The following is a 24,748-nucleotide window of genomic DNA, read 5'->3' as shown; positions in this document are numbered from 1 at the left end:
GTCTCCATCTGCCTCTCCTCTCCCTGGTCCCAGTTGGAGCTCACCAGGCTGGCAGCTGGACAGCATTCCTGGCTCCCAGCTCTGGATTGTTCCCGAGCAGCAGGGAAGGACACTCACAGGGCATTCCCACTCTTAGAGAGCAGCATTCCCCCTGGAAACTCTCAGCATTCCCAGTAATGAAGGGATAATTGCTTTCTGAATGTAAGCAAACAGCTTCTTTTCCCTCACATTGTTCCTGGGAACAGGCGCATTCCTTTTAATTTTGGGGAGCTTCGAGCACAAGTCCCTATCCATGAGAAGTTCCAGCTGCCACTGCTCACAGGGAAAGCTGCCTTCCCACAGAAGCAGTGGCCAGCCCTCCCCATCCCATGTGTGAGGCAGGAATTTGTGGACAGGGATCCTGTAGCCCCTTCCTGCTGACCCCACCCTTGGGAGCCGTGTCCCTCCCAGTCTGGGATTGGGGTAAGGATGGATGGATGGATGGATGGATGGATGGATGGATGGATGGATGGATGGATGGATGGATGTGGTCCCTGGGGAGCTGCACATGGGGACTCAGGGAGGGGACAAGCCAGCTCCTCTCCAGCACAGCCAGAGCAGGGAGACAGGAGGTGATGAATGAGCCCCAGCTGTTGGGCAAGGAGAGCAGGAACTTGAGGAGAATTTGGATGGTGATCTGGGAAGGAGGAGGATGAGAGCAAGGAGCTGCCCATGGATGGGAAGTGGCTCTGCAGGATCTGGGATTAAAGGCTGTTGGTGGGGGCAGAGATGCTCAGGGATCACAGGAAGAGCTGGTGGCTGGACACATCTGTGTCCTCTCACCACTGGACCTTCCCTGCCTTAAATACCTGGGAAACTGGAGGAAAGTGGGCAAATGGGCAAGAGACAGGACAAGGATCCACTGAGGGCTTAAAACAGAATGGGGGAAAGAAAGGCCTGGTCATGGAGGGGCTGGGGAGACACAAGATGCACCTGGAGGTCAGGGAAAAGGGAGATTTAGTGGGACAGAATTACTGGGATGTACAGAACAGGGATAATCTGTGACATAAACAGGAGCTCAGGGGAAATTGGGGTGGAGACTCCACAAAGGACTCTTCTTGGGGGGATCTAGGCAGGGGTATTGGAGGGCAGGGATGGGCAGGGATCATCTTGGAGCTGTGTCATGGGATGGACTGGGATCCAGGAGTTTTATGGGCGCAGGAGGGGCTCTTCCCAGTACCCACAATTATCAAGAGATCCTTACCATTCTTCACTTGGATTGCTGAGCCTTGGCCTTGGAGATGGACCACAGCTGGCTGCAAGGGAGAGCACACGGATTGAGGATTAATGGGAAGCACCACGCCAGTCCATAAAAATCCCCCGCGAAGCTAGGTTTTTCCATGGAAAGATCAACCCACCTGGATGTCTCTGGAGCTGGCCTTGTCTGTGGCACCTGCAAAAGGCAATTCCAGATCATTGCAGAGGACGGTTGAGTGAAAAATCCCAATAAAAACCCCTATTTTATCCCAAAATAACCCTGAAGCCACATATAAATCACTTTTCTTACTCCATAATAACCATTAAACCTCTCTTTCAGAAGGAGAAGGAGTATGTAATACAGGTAATATTAAAATATATAAACCAGAAATATTAAATATTTAAAAATATTTAAAAATATTAAAAAAATAAGGAAGAAAAAGACTCATCCTACATTTCTCTAGTTTATTCCTGGCATTTCTGCCCAACCATCAAAATTCTTCATTATTCATCAAGGATCCACTAGAAGGAAAAATTGCACAACCCATTCCCTGATCCACAGTGGGAATAAAACCTCTTGGCTGCCAAGATGCCAAGCTTCCCTGTGCAGGTCATTCATTGCATCTCTCTTCCCCGGGAGCCAAATCCTAATTAAGGAGGAGAAGCCTGTGGCAGCACAGCACAGAGATGAGGGGCTAATGCTGCTCCTGGCCATTTAGAGCCATGGAATCCCAGAATCCAGGAAATTCAGCATGGTGTGGGTAGGAAGGGACCTTAAAGCCCATCGAGTTCCACCCCTGCCATGGGAAGGGACACCTTCCAGAGGTTGCTCCGTGCCCTGTCCCACATGGCCCAGAACACCCAAGTCCTGCTGCAGGCTGTTGTGTCATCGCATCCGGACACTCCGGCGACATCTCTGGCATTCCCACCTGTCCAGCTCGGAGCAGAGGGCACGGATGGATCCTCACCTGAGGGGCCCTGCACTCCGGGTGGTCCCTGAGGGCCCGGCGGGCCGGGGGGGCCGGGCGGTCCCATGACAGTTGTGCCTGGAATCCCGGGGATGCCAGGAATGCCGGGGGGACCCTGTGGTCCGGGAGGCCCTGGTGGCCCTTGGGGACCGTTGGGCCCTGGAGGACCAGCCTTTTTACCTGGAAAACACAAGGACAGGTGTTACCTGGGGCTGTGGGCTGGGCTTGGAGCTGCGGGAAATGGGAGGTTGGAGATGGATCACTCCAGGCTGCAGACAGGGATGAGAAGGAGCCTCAGGACAGCCAGGGTGGGTATTCTACGGCTCCACACCACACGGACAATGCTGCCAACAGGGCAGGGCCGGGTCACCACCCTGCAGGCTCCTTCCTGTTGGGAATTACACTTAATTGAGGCATGGGGACTCCCTGGGACCTCTCAAGGGATAGAGAATCAGGAGCACTCCTCCTACAGCTCTGGTCACTCCACACTTGGCATGGGGTCAGTCCTCCTGTCCGTGCCCTGGGGCTGGTCACACCCCTACAGACCCAGGATGATCTCTGGATACAGTCAGGATGCTCCCACAGCACATTCCAATGCACCCAACCAAGGCTGAGGTGTTCTGGTCCAGATGAACCACTCAGCAGTTCCTGAGTTTGCTGGTTTTGATGGAAAACAGGGACAATCTTTCCTACCTGTTGCACATTAGGAATGGGAGATGATCCCCATGGCTCGGTCTCCTCCAGAGGGCAGTTCAGAGCTGAGCTACAGCTCTTCCCCAGCGTTGCTGGAGGAGCCCCTGTGCTCCATGTGCCCTGAAATAATCCAGTATTTGGGGTTTTGGATGGAGGGAGTGGCTCGGGAAGGACTAACCCCATCCAGGGGATGGAAACACTGGCTAATTGTTACAATCACAGAATCCCAGACTGGTTTGGGTTGGAAAGGACCTTAAAGACCATCCAGCCCCATGGGCAGGGACACCTTCCACTATCCCAGGTTGCTCCAAGCCCTGTCCAACCTGGCCTTGGACATTCCCAGGGATGGGGCAGCCAGTTTTCAGTTTCCCTGGACAACATGTCCCAGTATTTTCCCAGCCTTGTGGTAAAAACCTTCTTCCCTGCCACGATCCTCAGACATCCCACACGTCCCAAGGAAGAGAAATGACACAACCACATAAGGAATGACTCCTAAACACACAGAATAGGATGAAACAAGCTCTGCAGGGAAAGCCTGATCTCTGCTCTCCTGATTTTCCACATTCCCAACAAAAATGATGTTCTTTTGATGTAGTTTTTAAAATGTCACTTTGGAACAGCTTTTCTGCCAAGGAACATAAACAGACCAAAATCGCTTCAATTGCTGCCACAAGGTCCCCAGTAGGACAGAACTAAACTCATATTTAGATGACAGCAGCAGTTGGGATATGAAATTATAGTTATTGGAATAGTTTCTAAGTACATTTAGGTACTTGTTTCTCTACTAATATCCATCTTTGTAATGGACAGAAGTGTAAGGAAAAATCCATCTGTTTTAGCACAGGAGTGGGAATCTCTGGATGGCCACTAGCCAGGAGCAAGGGCACAAGGACATCAGGGTGAGACAACTGTGAGCACAATTTAAATTTGCAGAAAATAAAGTTAAAGTAAGCAGAGGTGAGTAACGCCACATCGGTGTTCTACAAAAAGTTGGGAAAGGCTTCAGGAGACAAATCTCCATAGCAATATTTCCCTCCAAACCAGCAGCCATGACTTCCAACCTGAGCTGGCCCCAGTCCAACCTTCCTCTAATCCACTATTCTCCTCCTCCTTGGGATGATGCCATACTTTTTAAATGATCACCTTGAACCACACCCGTTTTCCCTAAACCACTCTCACTGACATCCTCCCAGTCCAGGCCATCCCATGGGAGGATTGCAGACAGGGAGTTGGGAATGCTGCTGCTGTCACACCAAGCTTCCCTTCCCAAGAGGGATGCACATCACAGCTGGTTTAACTCATCTGCCTCCGAAATCTGCTCAGCTACTCAGGGAGCTGCTGTTTGAGCAGTGACACAATCGCTCATCCCAGCGACATATTTCTATGCCTTTCCCTCCTTCAAGGCATTCCAACCACTTCTCTGCATTAACAAGCCTCACCAGACAAAAAGGTATTCCATTTATTATCTGACAGCTCCCTTATCAGGTCTCCAGGGAGGGTCCCAGCACTCAATCCCAGCCTGCCAAGTCTCCCATGTTTGCACCCACGGGCTCTGAAACTCGGAGCAGGCAGAAGCAGGGTCTTCTCCATAATCCTCACTCATCAAACAATGAACTGGAACTTTAGAAAGAATTAAATGTGACAATACCATAAAATTAAGCTACTTTACACAGCTGCATGCAATCCAGCTCCACGAGATCCCCCTGCCCCTCTGGAATTGCTCTGGAGGCTGCAGCCATCAGTTTTTATTTGTTGGGCTGACTGAACGTGGGTTGTTGAGCTTTGTTAGGATAAACTTCTCCAACATAAAATTTTATGCTGCTTCTAGGAGTAAATACAAATGAAGTTGCTAAGTGTGGCCTGTTCCCACCTCTCAGCTGTGGCTCTGGAGTTTGTAGCTAAGGATTAAAGCCATTTGATATGCTACTACAGTAGTACAGACATGGAAAACTCTACTGCTCAGATGCTTGGACTCGCTCAAACGCCTGGAAGTAAATGTGTGACCCTAAGTGCTGGACCCTAAGTACGGGACCCTAAATGTTCCCAGCAGTCCTACAGAAACAAAGATGGCATCAGGACCACCCCAAACAGGGCTGCCCTGTTTGAATGACCCAAATCCCAAGAATCCACTGCAAACTGCCTGAGGAACACCACCAAATCCACAAAACCCTGAGGGCTGAGCAACACTCAGAAGGGGGTCATAAAATGATAATCTGGAGGTTAACTCAAGGAAAAAGTGGGATGCAAAGTGTGTTCATGCTGAGTTTGGTGGGTCTGAAGGAGAATCCAAGCTGCAGGTTGTCAGGATTGGGATGAAAGCCAAGGTAGGGAAACAGAACATCTCCTGGTATTTGGTACTGCTTCAACTCCACTCTCCAACTGGTGAATCTTCAGGATTACTTCTGTACAACATAATTAACTTCTTTCAGTGTTTAAGGAAGTTTTAAGGGGTGCTTGTGGGTGTTATTCCAGCCTTTCCTGGAGAGGGAAGCTGCCGTTGGTTTCTCCTTCGTGTTGGCCAAAGAGAATTCACAAAGCACAGAAAGGAAAATTCAGTTAAAACTCAAACTTACCCTTTTTCTTGTTTTTCACTGAACTTGGACCTACAAAGGGAAGAAGAAAAACAAAAGAAAATTAGTGAAATCCAGGGATCATTTCATCAGAGAAAATCTCCATTGCCATTTTATTTTCCAAGTGGACAATGGATGTATTTGTGGCCCATGCAGCAGCACAGGAATGGTCTCAGCTGAGAGCAGTAACCCAGATTTCAGAGCATCACAGAGTGGTTGGGGTTGGAAGGGACGTTTAAAGATCATCTGGTCCAACCCCCTGCTGACTCCTTGTGAGCCAAGTTGTTTAAAAACAAGAATAAAACTCTAAAAACCCACAAAAGCAAAGAATTATTCTGAACTGGCTGTTTGAAACAATGGGAACCCAAACCTCCCGAGCACAGAGAGAAAATATTTACAGTGAAGCTGAGAAATGACAGGACTTTGTGAGCAGAGGCTGAAGTGTGAAACATGTTCCACTGCTTCCCCAAGAGTTCATCATGGATGGGAATGAACTGCAAAAATCCCCGAATATTCCCTTGCTATTCATCAGGGAAATCCCTCTAAAACCTGGGGTTTACCACAGCAATGACTGAAACCACCTTTAACAGAGATAAAATCATAACCAGTTGAAGGTAATGAGGTTGCTTTGAGTCTGGGGGGTGGGGAATGGTAAATTCCCAACAGAGAAGCCTTTTCCCATGGATAGTTTGAGGAAAGACAAGGAAAAGGACCAGAGAAATCACCCATCAACTTTACTGATGCCTTTCCAACAGGAATATTGGTTTACCTACATTGTGCTGTTGGGTCATGGGAAAGTGATGGTATTACCTATAAAAGGCAGGATCTATAAAAGACATTATCTATAAATGGTGGTATCTGTAATTTTAGGGAGAAATTCCTCCCTGTGAGGCCCTGGCACAGGCTGCCCAGCGAAGCTGTGGCTGCCCCAACCCTTGAAGTGTCCAACGCCTGGCTGGACAGGGCTTGGAACAACCTAGGATACTGGAAGGTGTCCCTGCCCATGGGGAAGAACGAGCTTAAAGGTTCCTTCCAACCCAACCCATTCTATGATTCCATTATCTAAATGATAATTTCTGCTAATTTACTGTTTTTAATAATATTTTCGCACTATTTTTTTTTATAATATTTATAGGTTGGACAACACATGGATTCCTAACAATGCCTTCCCACTATCCACACCAGACTGCAAAACATTTTAAGCTGGACAACCAGGCTCCTGATTCTGCACTTCTGAGCCCCACCAGTCCTCACTGTAGCCACCAGCCACTGAACTACATTAGAAGAGGAAAACAAAAAAAATCCCATTTGAAGATCCCAGCCCATCCCAACCCAGCGAGACGCGAGCGGCTGTGCCTCAGCAGCCCTCGGAGTCACGAGAGTTTATTTCATGTTCCATAGATCCCACCATTAGCACCAGAACCAGAGTGAAAGTACAAATAGCTGTGGCCAGCCAGACACATTTGGGCTGGCTGGATCCAATTAGCTTCAAAGATGACTGGGAGGAATGAGAACCACATGGGATGTCAATGTTCGCAGTCTATATTACAACACACGCATCTGTTCCAGGCACGGCAAAGAGAGATGTTATGGATCTGCAAGTGGAGCTTTCGACAGACACAAAAGTACTCCTGACACAAGGCAGGGGGGGCGGGAGGGAACCCAGGATTATTAAGCTTGGGAGCTTCTGAGTCTCTCTGGGGTTTGCATCTGTGCGCCTCCCGAGAGCAAGGGGGGGGATTGCTTAATTGGAGCGTGGAGCTGAAGCTTCTGATACAGCAGTTTTCCCTTGGTTCTGCTCAAAATGGGGAGTTCATGAGCTACTGCTCCATTTAGGCTAAACTGTGATTAATTACTGAGTCTAAGCTGAGGGCCACCAAAATTTCAGATCAATGTTCCTCTCAGGTGCTGAGGTGTTGAGGTGTAAGACTTGAAAACTGGGCTGGATATCGCAACATTGATGTGCAGAGGAGAATAATACTAATTAAAAAATCCTTTCTGCCAAGGTTTTTCAGAGGCCACAACCGAATATTTAAACATTAAACATGTTAAAATACTTTAAAACACTTTTCAGAATATTTAAACTTGTTAAATGCAGTGGTTGGACATACAGATAATATCAATACAATATAATGGATGCCCCATCCCTGGAAGTGTCCAAGGCCAGGTTGGATGGGGTTTGGAGCTACCTAGGATAGGGGAAGGTGTCCCTGTCAATGGCAGGGGAATGAGATGAGCTTTAAGATCCTTCCCACCCAAATCCGTCTGAGATTCCATGATATACCTGACCCGCTGGTTACCTCTTAATTGATGGCTAAATACCTACAAGTTATGCAAGCCCAAGTCTTTCCCACACTCTCACACTGCCAATCCCACCTTCCCATCCCATTCCTCCCATGGAGAAGTTCCAGGACTCAAAGCCTGTTACCCAACCCACATTATTTACTGTAGTTTCATACAGGCCTTGATTCCAAGGATGGCCTAAGAGAAAACTCTGGTTTTTTCCACTCCAAGATGTGGATCACAGGTGTATCCACTGTGTTCCTCCACTGAGCAAGAGTATAAAAAACCAAATTACAGGTTTGCTGCTCCAGAGTCTACAGACCTGCCATCTTCATGGAGAAGGAAACTTAGCTGACTTGAAAAACTTCTGACTGATCAACATCTCCCATACCTGATTTCAGGGCTTTGCCATGCTGCAGTTGAGGATTTATCCCAGTCCCGATGGGATCTAAGGGCAACCCAACCTCTCAGCTGTTCCCTGGCACCTCTTTTCCCTTCTTCATAAGTGTGCATCTTTATGAGTGCACCTTTCTGCTCCCCATGAATCCCTTTCCATATCCATCAGGAATGTCCTAGAGATCCAGGTGGTCCCAGCTGCCAGGATTGAATGTGACAGCCACCTATGCACAGTTATTCTTTCTGACTTCTGTCTTTCTTCCCACTAATCCCATCTCTCCCTTTCCACATGCTGTCTGTTCTCCTTTGAGGTTCAAACCAGACCCAGACCTAGGGAAGTGCATCCCCTTCTACTTTCCCCATCTTTCAACTGGAATTAAATCTATGTTTAAACACTGATCCCTCCTTGAAGGAGTTGTCAGCTCTGTTCACCCCCTTGTTTAGGGGGAAGGAAGTTGGCCAGAACTAATACAGAAAAGGATTTGTGAGAGCAGGACAGGCTGGATGGCTTTGAAGGATATTAAGCATGGAATGAGATTCAGTCATACAAAATATACAGTCCTATAAAATATATATACATGGGAAATCATAAAGTGTTCTGGTGGATGCTGGAGGACACCTGCACATGATCAGCTGCTGCTGCTCAGCCAGGCAAGGCAGAAGCACAATCCTAAAATGTGAATAACTCAGGAAAACATGGGGAAACCCTGTTGCCACTTAATGAAGGTTTGAGGAAATCCTGGGAACAGTGAAGCCAACCCTGATATCTGATACAGGAAGATTACTTGAAACGAGAAGAATTCCACAGAAAGGCTTCTGGTAAGGGCAAGAAGTGGGCTAGTGAGCTTGCCTTGGTGGCCACCAGCCCTCAGAATGGGGTGAGAGCACCACTGGGAAAGGCTAAAGAAGGAGAAGACCTGGAGGGCTTCAAGAACAGTGGTGGCACATCCAAATTGACCACTGAGTTGGGAATGAGAAAACTTCCAAGGAGAAGCACAGGTCTGGCAGGGATCCTCTGGCTCAGCGTGAACCCTCCTGTGTCACAGGTCATGGCTGGAAGGTCTCTCTAAAGTCTGCCATTCCCTTTGGAATGTTACTTTTGGGATTATTTTTGCCTAACCACTGAAGCCATTGCTACTGAAGCTGCTGCTGGAAACATTGCACCTACCTGATCTACTCCTACCACCGATGGATTTCCCTGGATTTCCTGCAGCAAAAGCCTGTGACTCTGCTGCAGTAACTCAGACCAGCTGAATTTCTCATCACAGGACGGGATTCCCCCAGGAAAATATGGGAGCAGGAATGCTGCAGGCTGGGCTCTGGCCAGCCTGGCTGTGAGCAGCACTCCAGAGCTAGAGCCCTCCAAAAGCTGATTTTTCCACAAGTGCTGGGAAATTATAAGGGGGGGGACACCAGAAAAGGAGGGAATGAATGTCAAGCCCGCAGGAGGGGTAAACCTAGAGGGAAAGGCACAAGTAGGAAAGACATCTCTACATGATGACAAAAGACCTCAACCGAAACAGAGCCACCACAAGTGGAAGGCTCCAAACCATTCCAAGCCACTCCAAGCAATTCCAAGTCCCTCCTAGCAGAAGCACTTTGGGCTCAGATGCAAACAATTCACTTGAAGCTGAGGAAAACACTTGCAAGAGATGAGTTTTTTGTGTGCAAACCCCCAGCTGTGGCCTGGCCAGCAGCAGCAGAACATCTCCCCATGCTTCAGGGAGCAGGTTCCAGCCCCAGCTCCTGTAGCCCTACCATCTGCTGGATCAATTCCAAGGCCTTCAGAAAAATCCCAGATGGTGATGCAACTCAAGGATATTACATGTGACATGTTTGCTCTTAGCAAGATTAATAGAGTTGACTTTGCCCCCCCTCCAATCTCTCTTTCTGCACGCTACACACTGCTATGATTTACTATAAATACAGAAATATCCCAAACTTCTTTGGGACATCTGCTGATATAAATAGGATATTAAAAAACCCCTGCCTTCCCTTATTAGCTGTGTGTGTGGATTAACAAGAAATAGTTTAAATTCCTGCCAAACAGTTCCAACTGGTTTTATGGACAGGAACAGATCTTTGTAATTATGCTGATTTTATATCAAACCTATAAAAGGTTGACCATTATAGGAATCAGCCAAACAAAGGATACACCTAAGGAGGTGCTGAACATGCCAGAATTCCCAGTCGCCAAGAGCAGGAAACAGCCATGGAATGCCACAACCATGTTTTAGCAGCATCATTTGATTCAGGACATGACACCAAGTGATGTCTTTAAGGTGTTCATCCAGTTTGGGAAAGGTACATGGCAGCAGCCACCAGTTTTGGATATCCATCCATCCATCCATCCATCCATCCATCCATCCATCCATCCATCCATCCTTCAGAGGGTGTGCCAACCTGTTTTCAGCATTCATTGGGAATTATTGACCCTTCTCCTATCTCCTAGCACTGAGTTACTATGGAACATCCTCAATCTTCTTCCCTATGTGGCATTGGTTTGGGGATATGTAAAACCAGATAATTCAACTGAGGCACCTCTGTGCTTCCATCTCTCCTCCACCCTGGGAGATGAGAGGACGGAGGTACGGAGGAATTATCCTCATGCCAGGTTACAGATTAGAGACGAAATCCTGGTGATTAAAGAGAGGTCAGCATCATCCAGACACACTACATCACTTCTCACTCTTTCATAAAATAAACATTTAATCATTAAGTCACAGAATCGTGTGGATCATTTGGGTTGGAAGGAACCTTAATGCTCATGCAGTCCTAATCCCCTGGCATGGGCAGGGACACCTCCCACTCTCCCAGGTTGCTCCAAGCCCTGTCCAAGCTGGCCTTGGACACTTTCAGGGATCCAGGGGCAACCACAGCGTAACTGAGAAATCCATTCCAGCCCCTTACTAAATCTCACAGAGAAGAATTCCTTCTGTATGTCCAACCCAAACTGCCACATTTCAGTTTACACCCATTGCTCCTTGTCCTGTCACTACTGTTCCTGATGACGAGTCCCTCTCTGGCTTCCTTGTGGGTCCTTTCGAACACTGGAAGTGGTGGAGTCCCCCATCCCTGGAAATGCCCACGGAAGGACTGGATGTGGCACTCAGTGCTCTGGGTTGGTGACAAGGTGCGGATCAGTCACAGCTTGGACTGGATGATCTTGGAGAGCTTTTCTGACCTCAAAGACTCTGGGTAAGTCCTACCCATCAACCAACCCCCTCTATCCCTATTTGACCAATACCAAAGGTGGAAAGAGCAGCTTGGGTATTCCTTGGGATTCCAGGTGATGAAGAACCTCCTGCCATCCGGGATGTCAGTTTTCCCAATGAACAAGAAACCTCCAGAACTCGGCAGCTGCCTTTCCAGCACTGGTGCAGTGACATTCACTTCATTCCCATGGGCAGAAGAAATGTAAAGCTTTCCAAATATTTTTAAGTGTGGGGTTATTAATGCCAGATTCCAGTGGATTGGGGAAAGAGGGATGTTAGCTCCCAACACATGCCTAATCTAGAACATATGGTTTCGGGGGAGGTTTGGAACCAATATGTTTTCAACATTTTTTCAGGAAATTTGGTCTATCCAGATGAAAGCTTCTTGGACCCTACTGAACTATCAGTCAGTGATACAAACACCGAAACAAGAGGAATATTTTCCCTTTTCCCTGAAAAAGAAAGTGCTTCTTTACCAGCTCCAGAGAAAAAGCAATGGGTCTGCTGAAGAGGAGCTTTGGGTTTATTACTCCAGAACATTTAGAGAATATGATAGATGATAAATCTAGGAAAACATCCCAGAAGTAAATCACATCCTGTGCTACTGCAGAATTCAGGTGCGTCTTCCCAGGGTGGCTCTTTGATGAGGGGATCCTCTGCTGAGAGTGCAGGAAAAGTGCTGCCCACTCTTACAGGAACCCAAGCCAGGGGTGTGAACTAGAACTAATTTCGACACATCTGAATATGTTGAGAGTATCTGAGAGAGTATGTTTTGTAAAGGAATGGGGAGGTAATTCATGACACAAAGTAGGGGAAGGATGAAACAGAACTCTGGGATGTGTGAGTCCATAGGGTAGAGCCCTGGGCATTCCAGCTTTCCTCAGCCACCACTTTTCCATCTCACCCTGCTTTTGTTTCAGCCTTGTTTTAAAACTCCTGAAAATTCATGTGTGAATGCAGCCACCCTTCATGGTCTTTGCCTGGTTACACCTTAAATCAAGATGCTCCACAACAGCACCCCCACAAACCAGTGTTCCTTCCCTGTCCTTCATCCAGTGGGATCTTGGTCCCATGCCATTCCCAGAGTCACCAGAGGGCCGTCCCAGCCTGCTCCACCTGCACAACACAAGCCCTGAATTCCAGGAGTCTTTTCTTTGTGTTGCCCAGTCCCACTGCGGAGTGAGAGGCTGCTGAATCCCCAGAAACGGCCTGGGGACAGTGACACTCGTGACCCTCCCCAGCCCTGTGCTGGACTGCCCCAGCCCAAAGCCGGTCTCCTCCAGCCTGGAAGATCAAGGACAGTTTGCAGCTCATTTCGGACTCTTCTGAGGCACTCCCTTGGCTCCAGCCAATTTTTGAGGCAATTCTTCATCCTTCTGATGGACTTTCCATGTATCTCCAGGGGAAGTGTCCTGCACTGAGGCCACTCCAGGGGCTGCCTGGCCACAGGGTGTGAGAAGAGCTCGTGCCCTGGCACCAAGGGCTGGGAATCATCTCTCACGTGGTGGCTTAGGGGTGAGAGTGGCCTTTGCTGCCTCCCTGCTCCTCTCCTCGCATTCCACCAAAGGACAAACCTCCATCCATGTGTCATCCAGATGAGCAGATGCTGCTCCAGGAGCTCCATGCATCAGTAGCCTGCTCCCTCCCCATCCCTCTGATCCCAAACACCAGCCCCCAGCTCAAGCTCATCGGGCTGAAAACAAACGGAGGGAAGTCACAGCTCACCCCTGGAATCCCTGGGGAGACACGAGATGCCAGAGAGCCACAAACTCTCTTCTCAAACAGCTTCAGACCACGTAAGATCTCATCAGGAACAGGGGGGGTTTTTTGCTGTTGAGAAAGTTTTGGTTTTTTTTTTTCTCCTGACAGTACTCAGAGATTTTTGCTTGGCTTGACAAAACCCAGGACTCCTTAGGGAATCATCTGGTGAAGCTCCTAAGGATAGTTAAACTCAAATTTACAGACAATCCCAACAGTGGCAGTAGGTTGTGATGCAGTTTATCCTGATCTTTAATCCTGTTCAAGGGAAAAAAACAGTGACTACTGCAGATGATCAGAACCAAAGTGTGAACAGGAGACAGACCTAAGGGACAACCCACTCATCAACCTGATTTTTGCTCCAGGTAAAGGTGCTGGGGGGAGCAACCCCCCAGCTGGAAAGGACAAAAGGAGTAGGTTGAATTAGTTGTGCTCGTGCATTCCACAGGTTTTTTTCCAGCTTCAGAAGGATGATGGGACTCAAAGGGTATCAGGTCCTGTCTGAAGGGAGGTGCTGGAGCAGGTAGAGCCCCACCAGCCCTGTGTATCCCCTTCCTAAGGGCTTTTCGGCACGAGGGAAAATACAGATGCAGGATTGTAGGAGAACCAGGATGGAACAGCACCTTGTCCTTTAGAGGTCTGTCACCTCTGCTGTTGTCACCTCTGTCACAGTGCTGGTCCCATTTAGGAGGAGAGGCTGGATCCAGTCACCACCTGGAGTTCTCCCCACCCTATGACCTCAACTCTGCTCACCAGGAGCCAGGGCTCTGCTGAAAATCCCTCCTCTCTTCCTTGAGCAAGGCAGATGTGTCCCTGCTCACTGCAATGGGAATTTCTAAGGCTTTACAGGACACAAGGAACAAGCAAGGTGATTTCCCACCTCCATCCCATCCAGATCCACTGTAGGATCAATGGCAAAGCACCAGGACAGGGTGCTGGTACCAGAAGGCTCTAAAAAAACAGCTGCAGTCTCTGAGTAGGTGCAAGAACACCACAGCACAAACGTGGTCACAAGCAAAGACAAAATCCTGCTCCCAATTAACCAGAGCCACTGTTGCTGGCAAAATCCTCTTGCACTGCCTCCTCTGAAACACAAAAAGCCAATCAAACAGAAATCTCCACCCTCCTCAGCTCTGCTCACACATCACCAGTCCCAGCCAAGTTCATGGGGTTCACACCAGAACCTGTGGCCATCATATTTCATTTTCCACCCTCTGGCTGGCTCTGGAAGGAGGATGTGATGTGCCTTTTGTTTCCCTTCAGGCATTTCGGTTGGATTCCAAGCTCAGAGCTGACAAACAACATTCCCAGTTCTAATTCAAGGATCCCAAGGCTTTTTTTGGCTGCTGGCTGGAGCCACCAGGCTGATTTTCTATCCACCACTGCACCCTCTTGCTTTCTTTATCAATCCCACATATTTAAATCCAACAATTTGAAGCATAGCATTACAGCTGTGTTTTTATTCTGTTTGTTTTATTCGGTTGTTGCCTAACACAAAACACTCTGACATTTTCAGTCACATCCCACTAAGATAAACAACGAACATATGTCATGAATTCCAGCAGAAATGATTCCCAAGTGGGGCAGCAGCAAGGTCTGAAGTGGGAGTACGAGAGGCTCTCCCAAATTGTTTGCTGGATGTTTGAAATGAGCTCTTCCCGTGGTTATCCATAAGGAATCGAGGGCAGGTGTGAGGAAACCTCTCTGACTGTCTCATCCCTGCAGATCTTGACGTGTTTTTCCTCCTCCCATCCATAATCCTGCCTAACTGGATGGAAAACCTCCATGGCATTGAGCAGCTGCCTGAGAACTGATGGATTAATTACAGGGAAAAATGCGGGGTCTATATCCAAGGATCTACCCGTATGCATCCACACGTACTACAGCTGGATGCATTTAAAACAGGGGAAAAGGAGGGAAAAAAAAGGGGAAGAAGGAGAAAAAAGAAGGAAACCTAAGAGAGATCCCATCACTCTTGTGGGGATCGGATGAATTCGATGAGGGGGAAAAAGAAGGGAAAATAGTGGGGAAAAGGAAGCCCAGGAGAGACTCCACCACTCTTGGGAAGTTCAAATGAAGTCCTGCAGCAGCTGGGATACAGGGAATACTGCCTGGCTTGGCCAACCCCTGCATTTATCCATTGAAAGCAATTAAGGCACTTCCCCAAATCCTGCTGGAATTAGTGGGATCAGATATGACTACAACAATGTCTCCATACATCACGGCCAACAAAGCCCTCATGAAAACATTCAACCCCAGCCTCATTCACAGCTTTTTCCCCCGGGAATTCCTCACTGGAGCTCTGCAGCTCTGGGCTGGTGCAGCTGCTCTGTGGCAGCTGAGAGGGTTCCAGTGAGTGCCCAGAGAGGGCATAGTGAGGACAATCATAATTGCCACCACCAGTGCAGCAGCTCCAGGTTTGGCTGTCCACGGAATCCCAGAATAGTTGGAAGGAACCTCTGGAGATCATCCAGTCTTAGGCAGGGTCACCCTTTGGTGCAGGTGACACAGGTACATGTCCATGTGGGTTTGAGATGTCTCCAGAGAGGGAGACTCCACACCTTCCCTGGGAAGCTGCTCCAGGGCTCTGTGCCCTCCACGAAAAAAAGTTCTTCCTCGTGTCTAGGCGGGACTCTTTGTGTCGCAGTTTATGGGCATTGCCCCTTGTCCTGGGGCCCAGAACCATCCTCTGATACCCTTTGGCGATATTTTTATGGATTATGAGATCCCCCTCAGCCCTGCCATGACCCCCCAGACAGAAAAACAAGCTTTTTCATCCCAAAAATTGCAGGAGGAGGATTCCTGTGGTGGCAGGGACAGGACCTGAGGGGGCGATCAGGTGGATCTGATCCAGTTCCATAACAATTCCTCCACTTGGAGGGACCAGACAGGCCTGGAACACGTGCTGAGCCTGCAGAACCTCCCTGGCTGAGGGTTCATTCACCGAAATCAAAGCTCAGCTGCAAACCCTCCAGCAGGGAGACAATGGAGCCTCTCATGCTGCAGGAAGGGAGCAGCAGCTTCCAGAGGAGTCCGGCATTTCCAGCGCTCAGTGCAGCGCAGCTGCACTCACGGCTCAGCTGCAGCCACATTCCTGCCCCTCTGGAACATCTGTTCTCCCCTCATTAGTGCTGGCCCTGTTTTGTAACACAAGGAACTCTGTGAGATTCCTGAAGCTCAGCGTTTGACCCGGGCCGTTCCGAAAAGCCCCCGGTCTCAGGAGCGGAGTTCAGACGGAATCACCAGTCACTTCCAATAACGTCCTCAAAGTGCAGCTGGAAAAGGAGCTGAGCTCTGGTCAGAAGTTTGAGCACAGCTCCTGGAAGCTCAGAATCCACACACAAGTGCAGTCAGGGCAAGTGTCTGAAAGCGCCACCGAGGTGACAACGACAGGAGAATTCCTTCTCGCCCTCAGCAACTCCAAATCTCCCGGTGGCCGCTCCACGGCCTCATCCCAGCCAGGGAAGGGAGAACACCCCCAGAGCAGCTCCAGGGATGGACCAGATCAGCAGCACCTCATCACAGCTTTGTAAACTTCCAAATAACGAAGCCGAGTTCCTTCTGGAACAATCCAGATCCCAGCTGGAAGGGCTGCTGAAGAAGGCAGGGGGCAAAGGCAGGTTGTGGATGGGTCAGGACACACTGACCATCACTCCACCATGATCCCTGTGAGATGGGACAATTCCTCACCCTGGACACCACACAACTGGGCTTGGGCCTCTCCCAGCTTTTCCTGTTTAACATCCAGCTGGGACAGAAACACAGCAGAGATCAGTGAGGAATTCTGGACTTCAGCAGTTAGAGAATCACGGAATCATAAACTGCTTTGGTTGGAAGGGACCTTGAAGCTCTTCCCATTCCACCCCCTGCCACGCACAGGGACAACTTCCACTATCCCAGGTTGTTCCAAGCTCTGTCCACCCTGGCCTTGGACACCTCCAGGAACATCCACAACCAGTGGCAGGGCTGGAACAGAGCTGGAACCAGCACCTAAAGACCACTCCAGGCTTTTAGGGACAAGACCTTAAACAGATCCCTGTTATCATAAGCATGGGAGTAACATGGAGATAGGGAGGGATATGCAAATAAGCAGCAGCAATAATTTATCACAGTAATAACAAATGCTGACAGCAACATCCCAGGAAAGGGATGAGTTTATCCCCAAAGATTAAAAACAACACATTATTCCCAATTTCTTCCATTTAGGGGGAAATCACAGAGAAGTTCTGGGGGAAATCAGTAAGAACAAGCACTTTGTGGTGAGCCTTTTCTTCTGGGAGCGTCTCCTGTGCTCCAGGATCCAGGAAATGTCCAGTATTTACTGCATGCTCATCACCATGGTTTCAGAGCACAATAAGGCTCTATCGCCCTGCATCCATCTGTGTTTCTGGGAACGCCAGGGCTTTGGGAATTGCATGGGGCCGACACAAAGGCACCCATTGTTCTGGAGGCAGAGGGACGAACCTGCCCTTTCCACAGGAGAGGAAGCCGGCAGGAAAAGTTGCTATTGTGAGCTGGATTTGGAAAAAAAAAAAAAAAAAAGTGGGAAAAAAGTCCAATTGCATGGTCAGTGCTGCCAGGTCGGGAAAAGGGAATGGCTGGGACTGGGCACCTGTGGGATTGGGGGGCTGCCCAGGGCAGAGCCAGGCACCCCCAGCCAGGCTGGCATCAGCTACCTGCCAAACTATCCAAACCCCATCCTAAATCCATCCTAAAAGCCAGGCTCTGGAATCAGCTACCTGCTAAACCACCCAAAACCCATCCTAAAACCACTCTAAGACCATTCTAAACTTATTCAAAACCCACTCTAAAGCCATCCTAAAACCACGCTGAAATCACCCTAAAACCACCAAGCAAATTCTAAGAGGGTGAAACTGGACCCATGTAGCTGGAGCACCACTTCCAAAGCTGCAGGTAGGAGCAGGGATGGGGAAGAGCTTTAAATCTCCCAGGATTTCATTTTCCTTTCAACCCAAAGCCATTTGCAGTGCCAGAGTTCTTCTCCAGGACTTTCCTCGGCAGGAAGAACTGCCAAAGTAGTAGGAACCAAATTGTTGTCAGCTTAAGGCCAGCCATCTGCTCAGCCTCTTCCCAGCTGCCATGCTCTCAATCAAAGCCTGGAGAACAATCCCTGATGTTTCTCACCAAGCTCAATATGAAAAAAAATCTAGGAAGGGGGAAAAAAAAAAACAACCCCAAAAACAACAAACCAACAACCCCAAATGCAAAAAGCCTAGAAACCAGGAAAGCAGCCCGGCAGGGATCTAACTGGGAACAGAGATGAAAGTAGGAGAAAAAGAAACTATTTTATATGTTTAAAACAATGTTTTTTAAAGAGTCCTATTGACATCTGCTTTGTAAATGCTCTGTCATTATTTATAACCTCCAGAGCACGGAATTGTCTCTGGAGTTACAACCATGCTACTCCCAGATTCTGGCTTTGTTAGCAAAGAGCCAGCAGCATTTTTACTGGCACTCTGGGAATAGAGATCTAACATTTCATACCCAGTTTATTTAAAAGTGGACTAATTTAACATCCTTGACGGTTCCTTTTAGCACAACTGTTGCTAATTAGCAGCTCCAGAATGATTTGTTCATCTGGGAGCAGTGGCGGTTCCACGGCAGCATAAATACACCAGGGCAAAAGAGAAGGAGGGGGAAAGGAGAAAATAGGGAAGAGGCATTGGAGAGTGGCAGGTTTTAGAGAATTAAAGGAAATTAAGTGGCAGGTGTAGATGGGAACACTGAAAAGAGGCAGGAAAAATAGAGTGGAAATGGGATAATCTTGGGCCTTGAGAAGCTGGAAAAACTAGTGGCAGTTCTTAAAGCTATGCAAAAGTTGGGTCAGGTAGCTGGAAAGTGACTTTAAGATGATGATCCCAGGACTGGGACAGGCACCAGCCCCCAGTGATCCCATGGGATGCCCCAGGGTTGGAGGGATGCAGGGACAAGGAGAGGGACCTTAGCCAGGATATGACCTCAGCTGCTTTTGGTGGCCCCAGGGCACTGTGGGTGCAGGGCCACAACCCAAAATTAAGCAAACCCAACCATAAAATGTCAAGGGTCAGAGGGCTGAAACCAGAGTTCTCCAAGGAGGAGCCCCTGAAATTCCAGAGTCCTGTTGGGGAGTGACAGGATCCAACTGATGACTTTGCACACAATTTTCCTTGGATTTTTTTAACAAAGAGGCACCAAAGCAGCTTTGCTGCTCCCATGTCCCATCCCTGTGGCTCTGTACGCTGGGCACAGCCAGGGCCATCACCCTACCCTGGCTGCACAGAACCAGCTCTGCCCTGTCCCAAAATCACCTCTTTCACAGCAAAAGGCTTGAAAGCAAATCCTCCAAAAAGAAAAAGCTTTTGGGAAAGGAGCCATGTTCTCCCTGATGTTTATAAATCTTCAAAGCCAGCCTGCTGCTGGTACCAGGATGAGCAGGACTGGAAGAGCTGGGAAGGGTCGGAGCAGCCTCCCTCCAGCCCCAGCCTTGTATCACTTCAGTCTTTCCCTGCATGTGTAAAAGCACTTGAAAGTTCGTAAAATTAATTCCAGACAAATATTAGCGAGGCCTCAAGTGGAAAGCACATCTCCTTCCCTCTGGGAATTTATAGTTCAGCCACTTTTATCTTCGGGAGGCTCTTCGGAGATCAAAGATTTGATCAACTTTTCCTCTGCAAAACTCACGAAGAAAACGGTGTTATCAGGACCATGACATGATTTTCTTTATTAGTTTAATGATTCATTGCCCTGCTCTGACAGCAAGATTCCTTCATGAAGGCCTAAAACAAACAGCCTGAGTTCCCCAAGGCTGTGGCTCTGTTTGTTTCTCGATTTTATGGTTGTTACAAGGTCAAGCCCTGCCCTGACAGCTCCCACTTGTTAAATGCAGCTCTAAAACCACCACAGCCAAACACGGGGCAACCACTTGCCAAAGCCAGAGGGACACAACCTGTCACTCTGGCAGTTTTTCCCACCTCCACCACCTGTGGGGTCAAAATCCCTAGTCTTCAAAAAGACACAGGTAAGAATGACAGGATCAGTGAGGCTGGAAAAGGCCTCTGAGACCACTGAGTTCAACCTGTGACCAATCCCAGCCCAGAGCACTGAGTGCCACACCTGGGTGTTCCTTGGACACCTCCAGGGATGGGCACTCCAAACCTCCCTGGGCAGCCCCTTCCAAGGCCTGACCACCCTTTCCAGGAAGAAATTCCTCCTGCTGTCCAATCTGGCCCTCTCCTGACACAGCTTGAAGCCATTCCCTCTTGTCCTGTCCCTGTTCCCTGGGAGCAGAGCCCGATGCCCCCGGCTGTCCTCTCCTGTCAGGGAGTTGTGCAGAGCCACAAGGTCCCCCCTGAGCCTCCTTTTCTCCAGGCTGAGCCCCCTCAGCTCCCTCAGCTGCTCCTGGTGCTCTAGACCCTTCCCCAGGCCCGTTCCCCTCCCAGGACTGGATAAATGGTGGAAGTGCTCTGCATTTCTGTAGCCACTCAGCTCTGAGCATCCAGGGAACACCAGGGAAATTCGGGAAAGGAATGCCAGTCGTGAAAGGACAACACTGGGCACAAGGGTGATGGGCAAAATCCTCGTTAGACACCAACCTTCAGCCTCTCTCTCTCCTCAGCAGCTCTCTGCACATCTGGCAAGGCAGAGGCAGCCCGAGGGATGAAGTTAATCCCTCCCAACATCTGCCGGCAGTGCTCCATCGACACTGCTCGCCTCCAGTGGGAACTTGCTACTACACAAGCAACGGGTGAAGACACTGGAATAGATTTCAAGGAGACTGGGAAAAGGACTGGGATGCTGCCTGAGCCATCTGAGCACCAGAGCGACATCGGCTCCAAAACTGATGGCCCGCACTGGAATCACTCAGGGAGTCTGTACCAAATGCATCAGACTTGTCAGCATTCCAGGCAAGAGGAATCCAGGGAGTTTCACCAAGCTCTTTCTTGGAGCAGAGCCACAGGGAAATGCTTCTCCACTGTGAAGATGCAAAGGTTTCAGGGGAGATGGGAAACTCACAGAGCTGGACTGGAAAACTAACAATGACAACTGAGTTAGGACTCGGGCGTAGCCAGGCACAGAACCATGACTCCATCAGTTCTGTCCCTGGCATCCAGTCCTTTCTCCACTCCTATAAAAGGGGATCTGTGCTTTCCTGCAGTAGGGAAGTGCGGGAACTCTTCCAGGAGTTCATGCCCTTGTCTTTGTGTCATGACAATCATGGAGAGCCAGGACTGGAAACCAAATTCCTCACAAAGAAAACAGGAACCTTTCTGCTCTTTTAATCCAACTTTTGTACAACTTTGCCTTCCCTTCACACAGGCTTTGACCCCACCTCAGACTCTACAGCAACTCAAAATCGCCTTAGAGCAGTCACCAGTTTGGGATGCAGGTGTTCCCAGCTGTTTGTTGGATTGTGAAAAGCTCCTTGGTGATATTAAGCAAAGTCGGGTGTGCAGGACAACAAATAAAGGCAAACAAGTACAAACTGAAGCCTTAAATGAGCACAGTTCCAGGAGTCAAGGATGGAATTCCTAAGCAGCATTAATTCGCACAAGACCTACAGCTGCAGAAATCAGAACTCCTGGAATTCCTCATCTGGGAGGGAACCAAAATCAGGGAGAAACTGAGCAGGACTCACTGTCGGGCCCTTCGCTGCCTTTACTCCTTTTATTCCGACGGATGCGTCTCCCTTCTTCTCCAACGTGCAGCTTCTCATCGGGGTGAAAGAAGTTCAGCAAGGCCAGCTGTAAGAAGAGGGACAAGTTTAAGCATCTTTGCAAGGCTGGTTCACCCAAGCTGAGACACTGGAGCCTAAATGCCAAATCCTTTCCATCAGGGATGAGCGGGAGTGCCAAGGTGGACGCAAGTCGGCTGCTCACGGATCTCAGCTCATCCCAAGGAGATATGTCCCCTTGGTAGCAGTCTAGGACTTGGGAAAACTCCACCTGAGGGGTTTCAGCATGGAGAATCCTTCCCCCAGGGATGGGGGTCTGCAGGCCAGGGCTGCAGGGAGAACTGTGGCTGGAAATAATCAAACACCTCAAAGGCCGACGCAGTAATTCCTAATTTTTCTCTGCAAAACTTGCCCAGTCCTGGAGCTCTTTCTCCAGCATTACTCACTGCCAGTAAGTTTTCTTCTCTCTCAAGCTCTTCTCTGCAACCCTCATTAGCTACTGAGATTCAAAGGTCTTCAGGGACCTTTGAATCCAACCCAATATACCACATAAATTAACACTTTAAACCTACAGCAACATTTGTAACACGAGATTTGCCAAGAGGCAAGAATTTTATGTAGCGACCCCTTACTCAGGAAAAAAAATTGCTGCTGCCTTAAAAACTGTTTAACAGTTCAACATCCCGACGCAGAAATTGGAATTCAGGGTTAGAAACCAGAATCCCAGCTACCCCCGGGTGTGGCAGCTCATCACCAGCGGCATTTTCCTGTTATTTCCACTTCATAAAAAAGAGAAGTTAAAGATCAAATAGGAACCAAACACCTTCTGCATGTTACTGCATCCAACAGACAGGGCTGCTCCGACCCGGACGGGGTTTTTCTTGCTGAAGAAACCCGATCGCGGTTATTCAAGCTGTAAATACACATCAAAACAAAAACACAGCCCAAGACAAGAACCAGGAGGCTTCAAAAAGCAGCGCCAAAGGTTATCGAGCTCATCATTGTTCTGAGAACAAAACCAGGGGAATCAAAAGCACCTTTGAAAGAGCAGAGAAGAACAAACACCTCCCCTGAATTACCGGGCTCGTTAAGCTGCAGCCCATAAAAGTCCCTATCAAGAGCAATAATCGCAAAAGGCCCTGGGCTTTTCACAAGCCCCAGGGCTACCACCTCCCCTCTCCCTCGCATTCCCAAGGTATTTTCCAAAGAACAGCTCCCCTCCCAACCTCAGCATCCCAGTCCCTCACTCAGATTTTACATCTGCATTTTGCTTTACTCCAACACGCTCGGGTGCAGTCTCACAAATGGAAATGTTTGGAAGCCCTTTGGTCTCCAAAGAAGAACCCCCCAAGCGTTTCTCGAACTCCCAAACTGTTTGCTATTCCCTTCTGTCACTGTGAAGGCAGGTCTGCAAAATTCCTGGGTGTTTGTCATTGCAATGATGTCGTGGCTGAAAAGACCCTGAAACACTGTGGGATGATCTGGGATGAGCTTCCTAAAGTCTCACTTTACTGGGCTTTTAAACGTCCCTAAAAAGCAACGATGAGCAAAACTTACCTGCCTGAGGACGGCCAGCTACAGGGGTGGATGGACAACTGAAGGCTCTCGTTTACAACAAGGAGTAAAGGGCGAGGACAATTCCCAAAGCACCACATTCCAAAAGCTCCCACATCCCAATGCACTGCTCCGGGTGTGGAACGCTGGTGCAGGATGCTCCTGCAAGCACCACCAGCAGCTTTCCTGACACACCCGAGCAGGGCGAAGGATGAGAACAAGTGTGTTTCTCTTTAAACCCCTTACTTAACTCACATTGAGACACTGCAGAACTAATTGATGGAACTAATTGATGGAACAAATTATAATTCGGGTTAAAGTGCCAATGAAATCCCCAGCGTGGCTTTGGAATGCCGTTATTGCCTGGATCATTACCGGAGTTTTACAGAACAGGGTGAAATAGAGGCTGCTCCTCCAGGCTGAACAACTCTGCTGCTCTGCCCCCAGGTTTTAATCTGATGCCACTTGTCACTGACCGCTCAGAAAACCACTCAATTTTGGCTAAAAGTAATCTGTCCATTAAACTCTGCATTTCTAGCCAGAAAGAGAAATGGCAGTGAGGGTGAATGACTGAATCACACCTTTCACTTAGGAAAGTAAAAGCAGCTTGTGACACTAATTGTGAACACAGCAGCTGCTGCTTTGGGACAACTCCCACGAAACTGTTTTCCAAGAGCAGCAGCACTCCACGCTAAACCCTGGGAATGGCACAACACACGCCAGCAGAGAGAGGGGCCTATCCCTAGGGAACACCTTCCACAGTGCTCTGAATTATGCAAATAATGGCACTGACCCTCCAGTGACTGGCACTGACGGGTCGAGGAGTCTGGCCTCGGGATGGAGGGAATGCTCAGATCCCTGGGTAGGTCAGGGGCAGAGAAAGGGTCACCAAGCCTCTTGCAGCCAGCCAAAGGCCAAGCCCCTCTCTGGGGACTCAAGGGCTCCGTTGTTCCAGGGCTGCAGCTGCCAGAGGTCGAGGGACGCTCGGCCATGAAGGGCCTGTCTGTGTCCGTCTGGGAATCGCGGCCGGCACCACCCGGATGCTTTTTCCATTCACCACCCCCCGAGATATCAGTAATAAATTGGGAAGAAATTCCTCCCCGTGAGGCCCCGGCACAGGTTACCCAGAGAAGCTGTGGCTGGCCCCCGGGTGTGTCCAAGGTCAGGTTGGATGGGGCTTGGAGCAACCTGTGGAAGATGTCTCTGCCCATGCCAGAGGGTGGAATAAAATCATCTTTAAGGCCCCTTCCTTCCTCTGCATCTCTGGCTGTGCCACCTTCTGAGGAATTCTAATAGGAATTCTTACCTAGTCCATGATTTTGCCGAAACTCCTCATCCTCAAAGTCATGGAGAGAGATGATTCTTTCAGCCTGTGCACTTTTAGAGGCAGCGAATTTTTCAGGA

The 24,748-nt window shown here is 49.0% G+C and overlaps 1 protein-coding gene across 2 annotated transcripts in view; it reads right to left on the bottom strand.

Annotated features, from left to right (window-relative positions):
* EDA (ectodysplasin A) overlaps positions 1 to 24,748 on the bottom strand; it is a 61,157-nt gene that overhangs the window by 3,816 nt on the left and 32,593 nt on the right. For both annotated transcript variants that reach the window (XM_066182140.1, XM_066182141.1), the window contains exons 2-6: positions 21,755 to 21,860; positions 5,471 to 5,500; positions 2,205 to 2,384; positions 1,398 to 1,432; positions 1,244 to 1,295 (exon numbers count right to left, since the gene is read on the bottom strand). In XM_066182140.1, the coding sequence (XP_066038237.1) occupies positions 1,244 to 1,295; positions 1,398 to 1,432; positions 2,205 to 2,384; positions 5,471 to 5,500; positions 21,755 to 21,860 (403 nt within the window). The remainder of the gene's footprint in view (positions 1 to 1,243; positions 1,296 to 1,397; positions 1,433 to 2,204; positions 2,385 to 5,470; positions 5,501 to 21,754; positions 21,861 to 24,748) is intronic.

This window comes from Chamaea fasciata, unplaced genomic scaffold (assembly GCF_029207755.1).
Source record: "Chamaea fasciata isolate MVZ Bird 193981 ecotype frontalis unplaced genomic scaffold, bChaFas1.0.hap1 SCAF_4, whole genome shotgun sequence".
NCBI lineage: Eukaryota > Metazoa > Chordata > Aves > Passeriformes > Sylviidae > Chamaea > Chamaea fasciata.
This window is presented reverse-complemented; position numbering and strand designations above follow the sequence as displayed.